At 40.6% G+C, this 18,622-nt stretch overlaps 1 protein-coding gene across 1 annotated transcript; it reads left to right on the top strand.

The window, feature by feature from the left end:
* Window positions 1–13,186: 13,186 nt before the first annotated feature.
* LOC309689141 (uncharacterized protein) lies at window positions 13,187–18,173 on the top strand (the record flags this gene model as incomplete). The annotated part of the gene is made up of 5 exons (XM_082505350.1): window positions 13,187–13,556; window positions 13,698–13,930; window positions 15,374–15,463; window positions 17,284–17,357; window positions 18,084–18,173. Exons 2-5 carry the CDS (start codon window positions 13,804–13,806, stop codon window positions 18,171–18,173), a joined length of 381 nt encoding a protein of 126 aa, XP_082361476.1. The 5' UTR covers window positions 13,187–13,556; window positions 13,698–13,803.
* Window positions 18,174–18,622: the final 449 nt, after the last annotated feature.

Genomic DNA, 18,622 nt, shown 5'->3' with positions numbered 1-18,622 from the left:
TATATATATATCTTTGCTCTCTCCACTTTCTAACCTTGACTCTCCTAAATAAAAGCTCAAGTTAAACAGGTCTTATATGTTGTACCGTGACTGAAATGTTTCATATTTCATATCCATATTGAGTTCCATAAAATTCTAATCAGACTATCTGCATCACAAATGACTCCATCCTGTGAAATCTTTGACTCACCTCTCCAGCAGGGGTCTCTCCCCTCTCCCTCTCTGTGATCCTCTGCCCTGACTCCTACAGGTTAATGGGGATGGAGGAGTGATTATTATTATTTCCACTGATGATAACCATACCTGAATTGTCACGGTTCTGGGTCCGTGGGACCCAGTATTTTGAGTTTATTATGTTTTGGTGTAATTTTGCATCAGGGATTGTTTTCTTGTTCTCTTGTTGTGTTAATGATGATGATTATGATGTCTATTATTAGAGTTCCATGTTTCTGTTTATCTGGGTTTAAGATGTGGGTTTAGTTGATGTGTCATTTCCTGTCTGTCTCTCAATGTCGAGCCTGCGTGTGATGTTTTATTGTGAAGGTCTGTGTCTCATGTGAGTGTGTCCAGTTTTACCTCTGCCTCATCTTAAATTCAAATTCAAATTTTATTTTTTATTTGTCATGTACACAGTCATACACAGTACGATATGTAGTGAAATGCTTGGACAACTGCTCGTGACCTAAAGAAAACAAAAAAAGGAAAAGGCTATGAATAAGATAGGAAATAAATATGAAAAATTAAAAAGGGTAAATTTAACTAGGAAGGAATAAAATATAAATTAAGGTTAAAAATGAAATAACTGTACAACACAAATTAGAATGAAGGGTAAATTTAACTGGGAAGAATAAGATAAAATATATAAATTAAAGTTGAAAATAAAATAACTGTACAACAAAATACACAATATAGAACTATATAAGAATGTATGAAGAAATCTAAATATAAATAAATATATACACAATAACAGCAGCTGTACAAGTATTAACTGGAAATGAAGAATATAGTGACCAGTGTTGTGCAAAAACAATGTCCAGAAAGTCCAGTGTGTGTGTAAGAACCATATGTGTGGGTCAGTACTGTGTGGTGGTGTGATTGAGAGACCGTATCGCCTGCGGGAAGAAGCTCCTCCTCAGTCTCTCTGTGTTGGTCTTCAGGGAGCAGAATCGCTTTCCTGACCTCAACAGAGAGAACAGTCTGTTGTTGGGATGGCTGAGGTCCTTCACGATCTTCCTGGCCTTAGTCCAGCACCGCCTGCTGTAGATTGAGTGCAGGTCAGGGAGCTCGGAGCGGATGGTGCGCTCAGCTGACCGCACAACCCTCTGTAGAGCTCGTCTGTCCTGCATGGTGCTGTTCCCGAACCAGGTTAAGATGTTTCCCGCCAGGATGCTCTCTATGGTGCACGAGTAAAAGTTCCTGAGCACCTTGGAGGGCAGTTGGAAGTCTCTCAAGCGTCTGAGGTGGTAGAGACGCTGTCGGGCCTTTTTCACCACGGTGTTGATGTGACAGGACCATGACAGGTCCTGCGTGATGTGAACTCCGAGGTATTTGAAGCTGTCCACTCTCTCCACTGGGCACTCGTTGATGACGGGGGTCTGGTAGTTCCTCTCCTGCTTAGTGCTGAAGTCCACTATCAGCTCCTTTGTCTTACTGACGTTTAGAAGGAGGTTGTTCCTCTGGCACCAGTTCTCCAGATTCCTAATCTCCTTCAGGTAGGCCGTCTCGTTGTTATCAGAGATCAGGCCCACCACGACGGTGTCGTCAGCAAACTTGATGATGGTGGTGGAGCTGGTAGTGGCCACACAGTCATATGTGTACAAAGAGTACAGCAGGGGGCTCAGAACACACCCCTGGGGGGCTCCAGTGCTGAGAGTGGTGGAGGCTGAGACATTTCCGCCCATCCTTACTGCCTGAGATCTCACTCGGCCAGCTCGGATCCGGAGTTAAAAACTTCGAATTGTGAGTACATTGTATACCAATAGAAACAAGAGTGTCACTGTCATACCTAATGTACCCAATGGTGATGATTTTGCCGATTTAGAAACGCTGAAAACTAACTTAAAAAACAAAGACAAAGAAAAAGTGGTCGGAGCAGTCGTGACGGCAGCCGACCTCACCGGCGCCATCTTAATTCCATCTTACTGATTGTTCCCAGCTGTGTCCACCACCTGTGTGTAATTCCCGTGTTTCTCTGTGTGTATTTAAGTCGTGTCCTCCATCATTGTAGTTGCTGGTCCGTCTGTGTATCTACCATGTCTCACCCGTGTGTTCACCCTGCTGTCTACCATTGTCTGTCTCTGCTCGCCCTGCTTCATGTTCTGGTTTCTGCGCTACAGTTTAGTTGTTTCTCAGTATAGTTTAGTTTGAGCTCCATTTGCTGTTTGTCCTTATTTTGTGCTTAATAAACCACCCTCACTTCTCCACTACTGCCTGCGTTTGGATCCTCCTTCATTTCCTCCACACGGCTCATCCCACTCGCCGTGACATGAATGAGCTCAGCTCAATTTTTCAGAGCTAAAACGAGTGACAGAAATTAACATTATGCTAACAATTTAACTTAGTGCGCTAGCCAGGTTTTTATTTATCAAAATGGGAGAACCTGGTTCATTAATTACATGGGACTCTCTGCTGTTAGCTGGAGCTAACTAATTGTTACTACCAGCCAGCGATGAAGACTTACTTTCTTGAAAAACTTGCGTATATCCATGATTTCTTGCTGTTTGCCGCATTTACGCTAGTGTGTCCGCAGGTGTATACAAGCGGAGTGTAAAGTAGCAGTGAAAACGAGGACTGGATTTTCGGTAATGTGGATGTCCCCTGTGAACAACTGGAACGGATTGGATAACGAAGCACTGACGCTACCTTAACAGTGTAAAGTGAAAGGGACCAAGCGAGTTATGATCATATTTATGTGAATAGCGACAGGTTTATATTATTATTTCTTTAAACTCATATTCCTGCATCTTTATATTGAATTTGTCTGCAAGTTCTGTAAAATAAAATAAAAAATCGAATAAGTAGAAAAAAAAAAAAGCTTAAGAATATTTTAGGGAGGCTTCAGCACCCCTAAAATAAGCCTAACGACGCCACTGTCTTAAAGTAATGATGGACTGAGGTTTCTCTTTACTTAGCTGATTGGTTCTTGCCATAATATGAATTCTAACAGTGGTCAAATACGGCTGTCAGCTGTGTACCAACCTGACTTCTGCACAACACAACTGATAGTCCCAACCCCATGAAGAAGGCAAGAAATTCCACAAATGAACCCTGATGAGGCCTACCTGTGAAGTGAAACCATTTAAGGTGACAACATCATGAAGCTCATTAAGAGAAGGCCAAGAGTTTGTAGCACTGTCAACAAAGCAAAGGTGGCTCCTTTCAGGAATATAAAATATAAAACACATTCAGTGTTCAATTTTCAATTTGGTACATAATTCATTGTATCTTGCTTCATGTATTTGATGTCTTCAGTATGTATCTACAATGTAGAAAGTAGTAAAACTAAAGAAAACTATTAAATGAGAAGTTTTGTCCAAACTTTTCACTGGTAGTGTATATGTTTACAAAAGGGAAACATAGAAATTATGAACTGAAATTTATAAAGCATATTCTACACATTTGTGTCCAACATTAAAAATGTGCACACACTTCTTTTTTTTTTACTCTCAGCTATGCATACAAATTGTTCTGCTCTATTATTTTTCCTGCATAGAGGTGGCATGTTATCAGGAGGGCTTTATCAGACACACAGGCTCTCACACATACACACACACACATTCAGACTTTGTACAGTGTCTGCTAATTATGAATAATAAAGCAGAGGTTTAAATAATTGCCACGGTGGTCCTTTGGTGCCTCTCCAGCAGCTAAGTGGGTCACATTTGATGAAGCGTTTCCTTCCGATCCGTCCAGCACTCAAACCCCCGATAATAGCAAGCTGGTCTGGGAATTCAGTGGCATGACATCCTGCGGAAATTATCCAATATAGGCAGGGAGTGTTTTCGGCAGGAAGAAAAAGCAACTCTCTGTGTGACATTTTTTATTGTGTGGGGGGAAATAAATCAGATTCCATTACATTTGAGGGCACATATCATATTGGTATGACGTGTGCCGTCTCTTCAATATGATTTGGGGAATCTGAGGAATGGAAGGTTTTATACCAATGAATCCCAAACTGAATAGTAAGGTAAAGGTGCTGGAGATACTGGGAATTATAATAAATCCTCAGTTATATCCCAAATACACTGCACTCTCAGAAAATATGTTACCTTATTGTACCTTTAAAGGAACAATGGCTTCCTGGGTCGGAACACTGTTCTAAGCTTGACAAAGAATATTCGTATTTTTGTGTTTTTAAACTCAAGACCATCTTAAAACTTTGGCAACAATTCTGCACCTTAAAATTAGAAAAATATGTCTAATTTGTCTAAAAATAGGAAAAGGTATGTTTTTTGCCACTATTCCACTATGTCACTATTCCACTCTCTTTTCCAATGAGGCACAGTGGTGTTTTGTTCACTAAAACCCTTTAGATAAGAACTTACATTTTCCTGCTAATTACATTCATAATATTCATTCTTTTTGTCTTTTGGGAATTGCTAGCTTAGCTTAGCTCATAGCCAAGTCACTAGCACCATGGCTTTTTTACCTGTCTGTCCCACATTTTCCTGCTCAGCGCGTCAATTGTTTAGCTCAGCCTCCTTTACTACTAAAGATACTTGTAGTAGATGTAGCCTGTTTACAGCTCTGGAGGCCAGGATTAGTGAAATGGAGACCTGTCTCCAGACCCTAGAAAATCCTGTAGCTAGCCAGGCCCCTGTAGTCAGTCCGGCCAAAGGTAGCAAAGCCACCGTGAGCTTTCCCCCAAGACTTTGCCCTAAGCAATTGGAAAAAACAGGCAGGCTGGGTGATGTTGAGGGAGAAGTGTAGCCATAAACAGAAGTCTCTGGCATTTGTGGTCATCTATAATCCATCTGGCCCTTTCTTAGAGTTTTTATCTAGTGTCTCTGATTTTTTTATCTGATTTATTGCTCAGTTCACAAAAGTTAATTGTGGAGTTCCACAGCGTTCTGTGTTAGGACAAATTCAGTTTCCTGTAGGCAATATTATTCAAAGCCAAATGACACACACCAATTACTTAAACTGCAGGAATGTTAAAGACCCGGGGCCAGTCTGCTCATCTCCACCCCAGAGTAAAGGGAACCATCTCCTGAGTCTGGGGCCAATTGCCCTGTAAGTGTGTGTACAGTGTTCATTTCTCTTTGTCTCCATGTTGGGCGAGTGCTGAGTATTTCTATACTCTCCATGTTAGGCGAGTGCTTAGTATTTCTATACTCAGCACTCATGTTTAGAGTGTGTGCATAAGCGTTTGTGTCTGTGTGTGCCTGTTTGTCTATGTCTATGTGTCAGGTCAGGTCTTAGGCTATGTCCACACGTACCCGGGTATTTTTGAAAACGCAGATTTTTCTATGCCTTTGCGCCTTTTGTCCACACATAAACTGCGTTTTTGGTCACTGAAAACTGAGATTTTTAAAAACTCCTGCCAGGGTGGATATTTTCAAAAACTCAGTTTTTGCGTTTACGTGTGGACGAGGTAAACGGAGAAAACGCAGCGTCAAAGGTGTGCACATTTTTTGACGTCACACTGTGCGCCACGTTATTGTTTCGGTGAAATGAATTTCTACAATGGCGGACGTAGACAAAATATGTTACTGTTAATTTTTCTCTCTGCAGTGTTTAAATGCTTACATATACACACACAGTTACTGTCTCTCCACACATACGACTCAGTTCTGCTTCTATGTGCCATCTTTGTTTACTCTTTCCCGCCCAGGTTTATTGACTTCTGATTGGCCGACATTTCTACACGGAATATAGCGCCACCTGCTGCTTTGGCATGTTCCTAGCAGCATTTTTCCTTCGTTTTTGGCTTTTATGGGATTTTTTTTCTAAACGAAAACAGAAAATCTTCGTTTTTAAAAATGCCCGTGTACATGTGGACGTAGCCTTAGACTCCATCTCTCTCGGAACATCTCAGGCTCCCAAAACACACCACATCTTAAAATGTATGAAGAAAATTCACATTTTACTTTTTTCCATCCAAATACAAAATGAAAATATCTTCTAATATTGCATCTTAAAAACTTGAAGAATCTGTACAAATACAGACCTTTTACTGTTTGTGAAATGTGCTAAAAATGACCATGAGGCCCAGTAATTGGGAAAGAAATAGACTTTTACTGTACCTCTACTTCTAAGAGTGCACTGATTTGGCCCCATAACATTCATTAACATACTAATTAGATGAAGGGAATCTTAGAATTCAACAGTCTTAAATGCAGATATACTACATTTAAATGACTTTTAGCTGCTCAATTATTCACAAGAGGTCACCACAGCAGGTAGTGCCTCATGTTTGGGTTGGCAGAATTTTGAAGGATTTTAATAATAATTTGGAGGGGTGCTTTTTTGAACTGCAGGTCCTTGAGGAGTAAAAACATTTCACATTTGAAATGACACTAGTGGGGCTAGTTACAATGCCTTCTTTGTTATGAATTAGCGATACATGTTTTTACTCCTCAAGGACCTGGGCCCTGTTTCAGGAAGCCGGTTTAGAAAACTCAGAGTGAAAAACGATACGCAGGGTTGAGTAACCCCGAACTGTCCAACTCGGAATATTCGGTTTCAGAAAGGCTGATAACAATTAGTTCAATCAACGCGGAGTTGCTTTAACCCCAAGTGAAGCGCGCGGACGAGGATACATAAAGCCCTGATAAGCGGAGCACAGATTAAGCGAGTCACCATGGAGACGGAGGGAAAGAAGGCGCGGTCAATGTATTTCACAGCGCTTGAGGCCGAAATTCTGATGGCAGCATATGCCGATAACATGCAAATTTCTCAGAAAAAAAGTAACACAGCCTCAGCTGCAAAACAAAGGGAGCATGCATGGCAAAACATAGCCGACAGAGTCAATGCCTGAGTGTTAATATAAACATTGATCTAGGGATTTCCACCCATTTAACACGTTATTTTATCATATGTTATTTTATTTGTTATTTTATACATTTTATTTTGTGATGTGATGTGAGCGCAGGTGCAACCCAACAGGCCCCAAACGTTCCTGGCAGCAAGTAAAAATGAAATATAAAAATATAGTCCAAACAGGTAAGGTGTAATTGTATTATGAGCCATAGTGCTTGGTCTGTTTGTCCGATGTAAATCAATTGCAGTTAGAGGCTACATTAATTTTCTTTCTGTAAGCACTTATTGAAATTATCTGAGCACATTACAAGTACATATTTGCTTACTCTGTATGCTCAAATGTGGCCCGTTATAGCCAACAGAAAAAAAGCGGAGGCCCGAAAAACAGGTGGGGGTCCTCCACCACCACCACTCACAGAGGCTGAGCAGTTGGCCCTCAGCCAAAACAGTGGGCGCCCTGTGGCCGAAGGCATCTCTGCGGGGACATCCTCTGAGTCAATAACCCCGCAAGACACAAGTGCCTACATAGGGGGTAAATTCAAAATAATACATGATGTGCATACATCCTTTCTTCACAGTCACCTTTGCAGTGCTGCTCATTCATTTGATAAACTCTTTACCATAATGGATTATTTTGTAGTGAAGTTATTTTCCTACTGATTTTGCCTTCCCTCAGTCTTGGTTGTCTTTGAGAGCATAATGACAATGAAGTGTAAGGTGATTGGTATGTTTGTTAATTGCCATTTGGTCCCTTGTAAGTTATAAGTGACCTGTATAAACCTAATATTCTATCAGTTGATGGTGGTGGTGTACTGCATCTGGTGCAGCCTTCTGTTGAGCCAGACCAACATGCAGTTGTGAGTAATACTCCACAGATTATATGAGTTTACAGTAGAACAGCAATGTTGTTAACTTCTTTACTACAGGAAAATAATGAAGAAACATTGACAGCTGTTACAGAGGAGGAAGCAACAGAGACACTTTATGAGGTTTACATCTTTTAATACTTTGTGTACAGGAAACACAGGCGACCAATAAAGCCAGTTGAACAAAAAATCTGTTTATTCTTCTTTCAACATGTTGAGGTGATGGGTCAAAGGAAATGATTGTGACATATGGTGTCTCTGACTGCGCTTCCATCTTGTATGTCCGTGGGAGGGTCAGGATGTTCATGGTTTGGATCACTGCTGCTGTTTGGTTCAGAAGGACAGTGTTCTCCTCTAATTGTGGCAATGTTGTGAAGAATCACACATGCCACAATAATGTCACATGCCCTTTCTGGGGTGACCCTGAGTCTTTGCAGGCACTGGAACCGGGCCTTAAGCATTCCGATAGTCATTTCAATTCTGGCTCTTGTCCTGCAATTAGCCAGATTATATCGCTGCTGTGGGCCCGGTTCAGGGTCAGGGTAAGGGGTAAGCAAATAGGGTAAACATGGATACCCCCTATCACCAAGCAAGTAGCCAGTGAACTCTCCTAAGACAGAAGGATACACTTCAGTTCAAATGTCCCTGAAGCAATTGGTCTTTATATATTTTAAAGTATTCTCAACTCACCATGTCCAAATTTTGTGCTCAGTGTACATTCACGGAATATTTGTGAGTCATGGACAGAGCCTGGCCACTTGGCTTCCACATTTGTGATAATGTTTGGCAGCATCACATATGATCTTCACAGTGCAGAGAACACAAATTAGCATCCATTACTATAATGAAATAATTTGTTAGTTTGAAATGCTACAGGGAACTATGTACCTGCACATTGATGCTGTGGAAAGACTTCCTGTTCACATAGTCTCCTTCATTTACTGAAGGAGCAATGATTGGAATGTGAGTGCCATCTGTACAGCCAATCACGCCTGGGAACCGTGAAAATAAATGTACAATTTAAGTAGTAGTCCAAGTATCACCACATCATGAATTAAGTTTTGGTCATCCTGATACCTGCAATTTTGTGGCATCCCTCTTTGATAAATCTTGTGGGTCTATGACCGGGGAACACAAACGAGTACAGGAGACGTTTCAGTGCAACTGTAACATTCCTGACTGCCCGACAGACGGTAGCCTTGGAAACGTGCTCAGCGTCACCAATATTATACAGAAAGCTCCCGTTTGCAAAAAACCGAAGTGCAATACAAATAATATGTACAGAACTGAGAGGATGTCCACGATGTGTCACATGCGTAATATATGGCCTGAGGATGTTATCCAAATAACTTATAGATTGTGCTGAGAAACGGTAACGTTCGCACAGAAAATCATCAGGAAATGATAAAATGTCCAAACGCGCTCTGATCACTCTCTCCCGGCGGAGACACCTGCGGAGAATTTGGGCTTCACGATCTACTGGCTCTTCAAGGAAGGGGCACGCCATGTCCGACACTTCCTACTGTCAGGTTTCCGACAAAGGGGCGGAGACAGTCAGGGTTAGTTGTAGTAAACCTGCTAGGGGGCAGGTTAGCTTCACGGAGTGTGTCGTCATAGTGACTCACTGAGGCTTCATCTGAACTCGCTTTGTGAAACCGAAAACCCAGAGTTTTCGTTAACTCAGGGTATACTTACTCAGTTTTTCCACTAAACCGGCTTCCTGAAACAGGGCCCTGCAGTTCAAAAAAGCACCCCTCCAACAGCCAAACCCATCTGTTCTCTGATTGGATAGTTAAATTGACATGACATTGGCCAATCAGATGAAAGGAAGAAAAATAGGGTCAAAATTCTTACTTGTAACTTGAAACTTGAGTGCAGAGTTTCACACGTATTTTTTGGCTAAATCCACACACAAATCTTTTTTACACACACACAAAGTATAAAACATTTATGACCACAATCTGAGCCCATAATCTTTGTCTTTTTCCCATGTGCTGAAGGTTGGGATTATTATTAGAATTAATTGCAAACTGTAAGTTCTTGGCAGCTCAATACCAAATTCTGAGCTGTACACATTACATGTTCGATGTAGTGTGTCACTTTATGCATGGAGATTAACTGCAAAAGAGTTTCAGCTTTCTTGGAAAAACAATATCAGTTATTCTGTTTGTTCATTCATACAATGCATCCTGCTCTTTACATGGTGATACTAATTAATGCATGTTATTCAGAGTAGAGTGCGTTTTATTTGATTTTTTTTAATTGTGTCTGTGTACGTTTGTGAAATTAACTCACCTCTCATCCAGGAGTCTTTTGTCCATTGACCAACTATTGATTATGTGAGTCATCACATGAGCCAAAATGCAAAAAAACAAAAAAAGATGTCATTACCATCACCTGGGACTAAGAACCCCATCCATTAGGTGGCCTACTGACTGCATTGTAGGTGGTGTTGTAAACTTCCACCTCTATTCAATAGCGGTTGTTCACGGTGGACCTTGATGATATCCTTGAAATAGTGCCCTTTTAACTTTAGACGCAGTCCTGTTGAGGTGGTTCTTCTCTGTTGTGCCATGTGAGCTTTCAGGCATGGCTGTTTGGGTTCTCCTATACTCCTACACTATATTGTTTAGCTTGTGTTTGGGAGTTTTGTTGTAGAAATAAATAATAATAATAAATTTGATTTAAGAAAGCGGCTTTCAAAACACTCAAGGACACTGCACACAAGCAATAACAACAACAAACATAGCAAATGAAGCAGATTTTGTCAGACATCTCTGACAAACCTACCACATAAAAGAGAGCAATGTTGTTCTGTTGTATTTCTGTTTCTACCTAGTTGGTGTCTGGCATTATTTCCTTTGCATCTGGTTTGATGAAGATTCAGTTGGGATATTCACATGTTTTAAGAGGTTCCTTTACATGTGAGTATTCCTTTTTTCCCCTTCTGCCTTTGAGGGAACATTCTCTCTCTGATGGTGTAGGGTTCTGATCTCCGCAAGTTGTGTTCCATTGGGTGGTGGCAGTCAAAGAGTAAGTACTGGTCTGTGTGTGGATTTCCAGTAAACTTCATTGTTGAGGCTTCCTTCCTCATTAGTAACCACACAGTCCAGGAAAATTCACATATTTTCCTTAGTATCCTCTATGGTAAACTTCATGCTTTCATCAATTCAATTAATGTGTTTGGTGAAAACCAAATACATTAATTGATGCTTTTGATGCGATTGGGGCATGTTCCCCAGGTAATACTACAATAAAAATTAGATACATTATGTTTCTTAGATCTGACAAAATGTGAGACAGCACTCTTGTTCAAACATTCTGTTCACACCAAACGCGATAGACGCGGCCAGAGCGTCAGGTTTACATGTAAAGTTAATGTAGAGGCGTGATGACCCGCGAAAATTCGGAAGCAGATTTACGTCACAAAAACGCGTGTCACAGCAGCGCATCTGGCGCGTTTGACTCACGAATGAAACCACGCGCATCAGTTTTTGTGTTGCATTTTGTGCATACGCGCATTTCGCGTCTACCACTCGAGTTGGAAAAATCTGAACTCCAGCGTCAATTCGCGCCGCGACAACCAATCAGGAGCCTGGTGACGTGGCTCTGACCTAGGTCAAAGATCCAGCCAAAGCCCTTCATTCTTTATTCAGTATGGAGTGTGAAGTAGCGTAACAAAAGCAGCATGGAAAGTGATAGGAAGACAGCATCTGCAGACTGTTCAAGTTTCTTTTAAGTGTTCTTTATTTTCTGGCGTCACCTTTCAACAATTTGTGTCACAAAAACATAAGAACCTGTCAGTCAAAATTTCACCTGCTTTATATAGAATTCCACTCACACCTGGATCTCATTAACTTCTACCATTGGGAAAACAGGGTAGACTAAATAACACAGTCTAGACAAAGAAACAGGAATAAAATCATTTTTCCACTTAACAAACTCATTCACCCAACTAAACAGTTTGAAAAGTCAATCTCTTCACTTACTCTGACTCATGAGGTTATTTTAAATGAAATAAACAATTTTACACAAAAGAAATACCCCTTCATTTGGTTACACCCAATTGACATGATCAGTGACATCATATCCTATAAAATCAGGAAGTATTGGGGCGGCCCTTCCCACATACCTGTTTTACACATAGGACCTGCTCAAAGGAACAGACAATGGTAAGTATAACCAAACTACATAAACAAATGAAAGATCCAAATCAATTAATGATGAAGTGACATTTAGCTTTAAGTACATTTGCACAGATGAAATGAATATGACCAATGCTACCACAAACAGACCCGGAATAGTACGTAGAGCCAAGGTTACATGTGCTGTGTTATAGTGATGGGATTTCCGGCTCTTTTTAGAGAACCGGCTCTTTCGGCTCGGCTCATTAAAAAGAGCCGGCTCTTTCGGCTCCCAACCGGCTCTTCAGGTTGTTTTGTTGCTTTAATTAATTTATTATTAACAATAATATAAAATTATGCAAAAAAGGAATTACTAATGTAAAAAAAAGTGTTTTTATTTATATATGTTTATATATAAATATATGCGGTGGCCCCTAGAGACAAAACACATACAAACTCCAAAACACATTTCTAGCGTTAACTGAACTTCCAAAACAGAGCTACCTAGATCACTTAAATTACACAATTGAAAGCATATGTGTATGGTTTGTGTACTCATACACAAGCACTCATATACATTCAAATAATTAAACAAAAATGTTCATTTACCTGTTACTACCACACACCAAATCCGATCGTTGGTACTTGCTGGCTTGTGTAGCCACTAGGTAACAAAAGCTCAACACTGCGCCTAGCATTCTGGAGCACTTCTGTTGTCTTTTGTATGTGTTTTGGAGTTTTTACGTGTTTTGGAGTTTGTACGTGCTTTGTCTCTAGGGGCCACCGTAAATATACTTTTATTTATTCACTCCACATAAAATGTAATAAATCATATAATACAAAAAATAATATTTTTACATTTCAACTTTTAACTATTTAAATTTTCAGCTTTTTCCTTTTAAACAAATTTAAAGTGAAACCACACAAAACACTGCAAACCACAACACAATTAAATATAAATTTAAATATGAAAACAAAAAGAAGATGCATATTCTCTGTCATATAGGCCAGCATGAATAAACTTTCTGAATCATCCGCAACTGAAAATAGTTGTCGATGATTACTATACCTTTCTAATGTGAGTTGTTGTCCCTGGCCTTCTTTCTCCGTCTCTCCCTCACTCCCCTCCTGTTCCTGTGCTACTGCGAGTGTAACTACACCCCCCCCCCCCCCCCTTCCCAGCGCAAAGCACAAGGGAGTACATGCGGAGTGAAGCGAAAAAAAAGTGCGAGAGAGAGGGTGAGAGAAAAAAAAAACAACAACAACCCACGGCTCGTGATAAGGAGCCGGCTCACGTCGAAGATCCGGCTCTAAGAGCCTTTTTGTTCACAACCGACACATCACTACTGTGTTTACATTAAAGCATTATGATAGACTATAGGATAACAGAACACAAAATAATAATATATGCAAGTGACAAATGGCAAATGAATTCTGTCCTAGCCACTTTGTCACATGGAGGAAAAGCTCATCAGTGTCGTGGCTAATCATCCAGAGCTATATGATGCTAGCTGCTACTTCTACTGAGACAGGAATAAAAAGGACCTAGCTTGGAGGCACATAAGTGAGGAGATCGGGCAACCTGGTAAGTTCATTCATTCTTCTTTTGAATTTTCAGACTGACCCGATGAAGCCACGCAAAAGTTAGCAAGCTCGCCTACTGTCCCGCTATTTTCCCACTGATGTACAAATACCTTTCTGCTAACAAGATAATGTGTTTATTCAGAGGACATCTGCAGGAGAAAGTGGAAGAGCCTCAGGGACACATATAATAAGGAGAAGAGGAGTAGGATGCAGCAGGATCGGGTAAGAGATGGAAGTTCTTCGTGGTCATGGGGTTTCTGGACCCTTTCCTCGCCCCGCGGGAGACAAGCGGCAATATGGTGCGGACTGTGGAGAACTTCCCCCCCGAGGACCAGGGACAGCCCAGAGAGGTAGCAGGGGAGTGTCAGTCAGAAGGTATGTTTACCTTTAGAGCCGGTCGGAGCGGATATGCTCCATTTTGCTTAACTATTTTTAAATCCCGGTAGCACTGCAACCACGTAAGCTAGCGCAATAATTTTTTTTGCATATGAAACCGGAGGAGTTGTACTTACATCTTATGCCATCAGCTTGTCCTAGGTCACAGTTTCCTTCCACATATAGCTTTGCAAAAACTGCATAAAAAGCACTTGCAGCAACAAAAACATAATATTCCAGAAACACGCTTTGCCGATCCGAGTAGCTGTTCATAACACTTCCTACATCCATCAGCGTGAACTATCGCATGTCCGCCATGACCTTCCCGAAACCGGACGTGACGTCATTTTGCGGAAATGTAGTTTTTTTTACCATTGGGGCCTTATGAGTTTATACTTGTGTTTTTAAAAGTTATGTTTGACTTTATGACTTTCTGTGTCGTTTCTGGGATGCTTAGGACTCATATTGCACTGCTGGAAATAGTTTATTTTGATGCATATGCTGTTATTTTGCAAATTTGCATTATAATATTTATTTTCGTTTTTCTTGCAGTATATGAAAATTGGTGTATTTCAAAAATAAAACTATGAAGACACTTAAAATAAATTTCCTGTGGTGGGAAACTAGTTTGTGCAACTTTTTTGTATTTACAATTTTGAGGGATAAGCCTCTTAAATTTCTGTAACTAGCAATATATGTTAAAAAAACAAAAACGATTTTCAATTTTTTTGTAGTTTATTGCGCTTTTTTGCAATTTATGTAATTACTATGCACTTAATGCAGACATATTATTAAAATCTGGGCTATAATGGTTGTATTGATGTATATGAACTTGAAATGCTCCCAAAAATGGCTCCACAGCATGTAAAAATATAATATAAGCTCTGGCGGACTTGGTTCTATGGTAGGTCTTAAAGGGTTAATGTAGGCAGTTAATTTATGCGTGTTGTCATATAGGAATATATTTTGTTTATTAATAAACAGTATACAGTGGTCCCACTGTTCATCTGTCACTGCCTCGCCTTTTCGCTGATTTTTTTTATTGCACCGTACAGCTTTCAACAATGTGCATTGCATTCTGCAGCCTGATTGACAAATCTCCTCCGTGTCTTGTCTTCTGCGCTTGCCAAACTTATCATGTTTGGTTTTGATAACCATCACGTCCAATAGAAAAGACAGCACAAAAACACTCATAACTATGAACCTCATTCGGAAATACACACCTGAGGGAAAAAGGCGCACGAAAGTGGCGCCGCAGAAGGAGAAAAAGCGCGGCATAATAATACTTTTACGTTTTAAAATCGACAAAGGTTTGAACTTTGAGAATCAACTTGTGAGAACTGCGACTACTGTTCATGTGCTGGAATAAATGAGAGACCACTGTATATAATTTCTCTATGACTATTGTTTTCAACCTGTTAACATTTAATATTGTCTTGATAGAGTCAACTGATTATGCACCACAGCCATCACCTGTTGCTTTTCCTGGCTCCCCAGTCCCTGGTCCCTCCGCTCCTGCTGCTGCACCCACAGGTATGTTGTGATGGCTGCACTTACAGCCACACAGTGGTAATATCACCATGTTAGTTTAGAGGCTTATAAGTAATATTGCATTCACATTTCTTTCTTTAAATATAGGAATTTATTTACAGAACAATAAATAACTGGTTTTGGTTTAGAATTCATTCACATATCCACATAACACTGCATTCTAAAATAAGTGCGCACATTTTAGTTTACACTGTTATGTATGATTAATCTTTGGTTTTCTGAGTTACCTTAGTTGCAGCTGTTCCAGTCCCTTGATTAAGGAGCCAAGAGGTGGAAAAGGGGCGGAGCGAGCTTTAAAGGAAGGCTACAAATTGGTTCACGCCATAATTCAGGACCATGGGGGGGAATTGGAGTTCATTATGTTTGGTTTAGTTAGGTTTTGTGTGTTTTTACCCCTTTTCCTGTTTTTGTGGGCTGATCAGCCACTATTTAAGTTTCCCCTTTGTCTCGTTAAGTTAGGTCAGTTTGTGTGAGTTATCAGTTGTGTTGTCAACTTTGAGTAGAGTTTTGTTAGTTTGACCTCTTTTATGGGCCCAAGATTTTGATTCTTTTTGCATGAGTTAACCAATTATTAGTGATGGCCAAATGAAGCTTTCCGAAGCACTGAAGCTTGTATTGAAAAATGGTTCATTACTCGAAGCTTTTCAACACAGTCCTCTCCGGTGACATCTGGTGGCGAATATTTTGAAGAGCAGCTTGAATCTGCAAAATAAAACGGACTGCTCAATTATCAGTGCTCACTCAAGAGTGGAGTTCTCTCCGATATTGGTCCACCGTTCCGTTGCTTTGAACATGTAATTGGTTTTGTCTTCTCGATTGGGGGGCTGAAAAAAATGTAATGCGTATTTGCGTAATACATTTTGATCAATAAACTTTCCCTATTTAAACATGCACTATGGTGTGGCCTTTCTTTGCTCATAACTCCTTGATGTTGGTAAATACAATAAGTGAGCAATATATACATTATACATATGATAACGCACAGCACATTATGGAGTATGCCCCTGCTGTGAAGTCCTGCCTCCATCTACTTGTCATTTAATCACTGGACAGCTGGACAGGTTCATATAAAATATTAGATTAGGCCAATTGTCCTATACATATTTTTGACCTAGGGGTGGGATTGATTGTGAACTGGAAAGGGAAAATGCTTAGGGGGCTGAGTACGGCTGCATCGTTACTGATTTGTAGAATCATTTTGATTCGATACAGGATCCGATTCAATTTGATTGGAATCTGGAAAGTTTTGCCTCAGTCAGAAATATTACAATTCTGGTCATGTATCAGTATATATCCATAATTTCGTATCTATTAAAAGAAAGCTGACACATGTGAGACTTAATTAGAGATGTAAACAGAGAGTTATGAAACCTGCAGCTGCAGAAGCCAGCGGGAAAAAAAGAGGCAAACACAGCGCGGACCCGACGAAGCACCAAAATCTGATTCTGACGCATCGGGTCCGCGCTCTGTGTTCACGTTTGTATGCAGAATCCGTAAACCTGCTCCCAGTTACTGTTTTAGCTGCATGGTGTTTGACGACATGTTGTGAGGTTTAACCAGAGATGCTGGCGTTTCAGGCATAATAACGTTAATTTACAAATCGACACGGGATTTTAATGAATCAATATCACTTTATTCAATTTAGCATGGATTGTAATCAGAAAAGCGATAATCAAAACCCACCCCTAATCAAGAACTTGCAAAGTAAGAACATGATCTATGTCAGGTAGCCCTTTTGTTATTTACAGTTAAAAAGTGGATTAGTGTTACTGTGTGCTGGCTGAGTCTGTTTCTTTTCTTAGAAATAGTTTCTCCTGCCCTGGAGAAAATCCACTTGCATGGAACAGAAGAGGCTGTGGAGTGCAGGGACTACACTGTAAGTTGGTAGATATGCAGGTATTCCTGGGTCCTGCAGACTATCACCTAAAAACAATAAACAAAATGATTTTCTAAACTGTAGCAATGTAATGTACGTATAGTGTCAAATACATTTTTGTAGTCTTCATTAGCTTTAATTCACATGGAAGTGTTCCTAAAGTCATATGCTGTAATGATATTTACATTATGAAAACATGATTTTGGACATTTCAAGTTTTTCACTTCGGCAGATAAAATGAATTGAGCAAAATCAACTCAAAATATTCCCACACGCCAGAACGTCCTCTCTTCCTCACTGGCTCCATATCTGTCAGTGGAATGATCACCTCTTCGCTATCTGTCACCATCAACACACTCCACGAATCCCGAAGATGATTCACTTCCTTATATCCGTTTGAATCAGGTACCGAAGCAGTTACGTGCGTAATGAAGCTTCGGACGTCACTGGTCACGTGACTTTTGCCAAACGAAGCAAGCCTCGACACAGTGCTTCTGAACCAGTGTGTTGTTTAGTGTGTTGTTTTTTTCGACACACGCTTCGGAGCGTCAGCTTCAAGCAGGCCATCACTACTCGCTTGGATTCCCTTGTGATTACCTTTACTAAATATCTACAACCAATCTGTTTATATCCTGTTTTTTGTATTTTTTTTTTTTAAATTTTGAAAATGAAAATCTAGTAGCAGCCTTCTCATTACTTTGTGTTGTTTTGTGCTGTGTTTTACAGGCCCACAGAGGAGGACAGCTCAAAGGCGGTCGAGGGACAGGTCCCATGACGGTCCATCGGCGGTGGAGCTGGCCATCCTGGAGTCCCTGAAGAGGCCACGCCAGTCTCCAACGGAGCATTTCCTCCTCAGCCTTGTTCCTGCTCTGGAGAGCATGCCGCCTCAGACACGAGAATTCGTGAAATTTCAAATGTATAAATTAGTTTTTGAAAACAGCACAGCTGTGTTAAATTTGGAAACATTAGACCCTAGCAATCAGTAGTTTTCTGATGAGGCAGCAGGCTCTCAAGGGCAGAAACAATGTTGTTATTTTTCTGAGGCTCTTCCACTCCAAGCTGGGTTCCTTTTTATTCCTTTCTCTGGTGGTGGTCAGAGGGCCCGGTGGCGCCAGTGTCCGGCAGCCTCGCCTCTGTCAGTGCGCCCCAGGGCAGCTGTAGCTACAATGTAGCTTGCCATCGCCAGTGTGTGAATGTAGTGTGAAGCGCTTTGGGGTCCTTAGGGACTAGAAAAGCGCTATACAAATGCAGGCCATTTACCATTT

The sequence above is a fragment of the Aulonocara stuartgranti genome, assembly GCF_965226115.1.
Source record: "Aulonocara stuartgranti genome assembly, chromosome: 2".
NCBI lineage: Eukaryota > Metazoa > Chordata > Actinopteri > Cichliformes > Cichlidae > Aulonocara > Aulonocara stuartgranti.
This window is presented reverse-complemented; position numbering and strand designations above follow the sequence as displayed.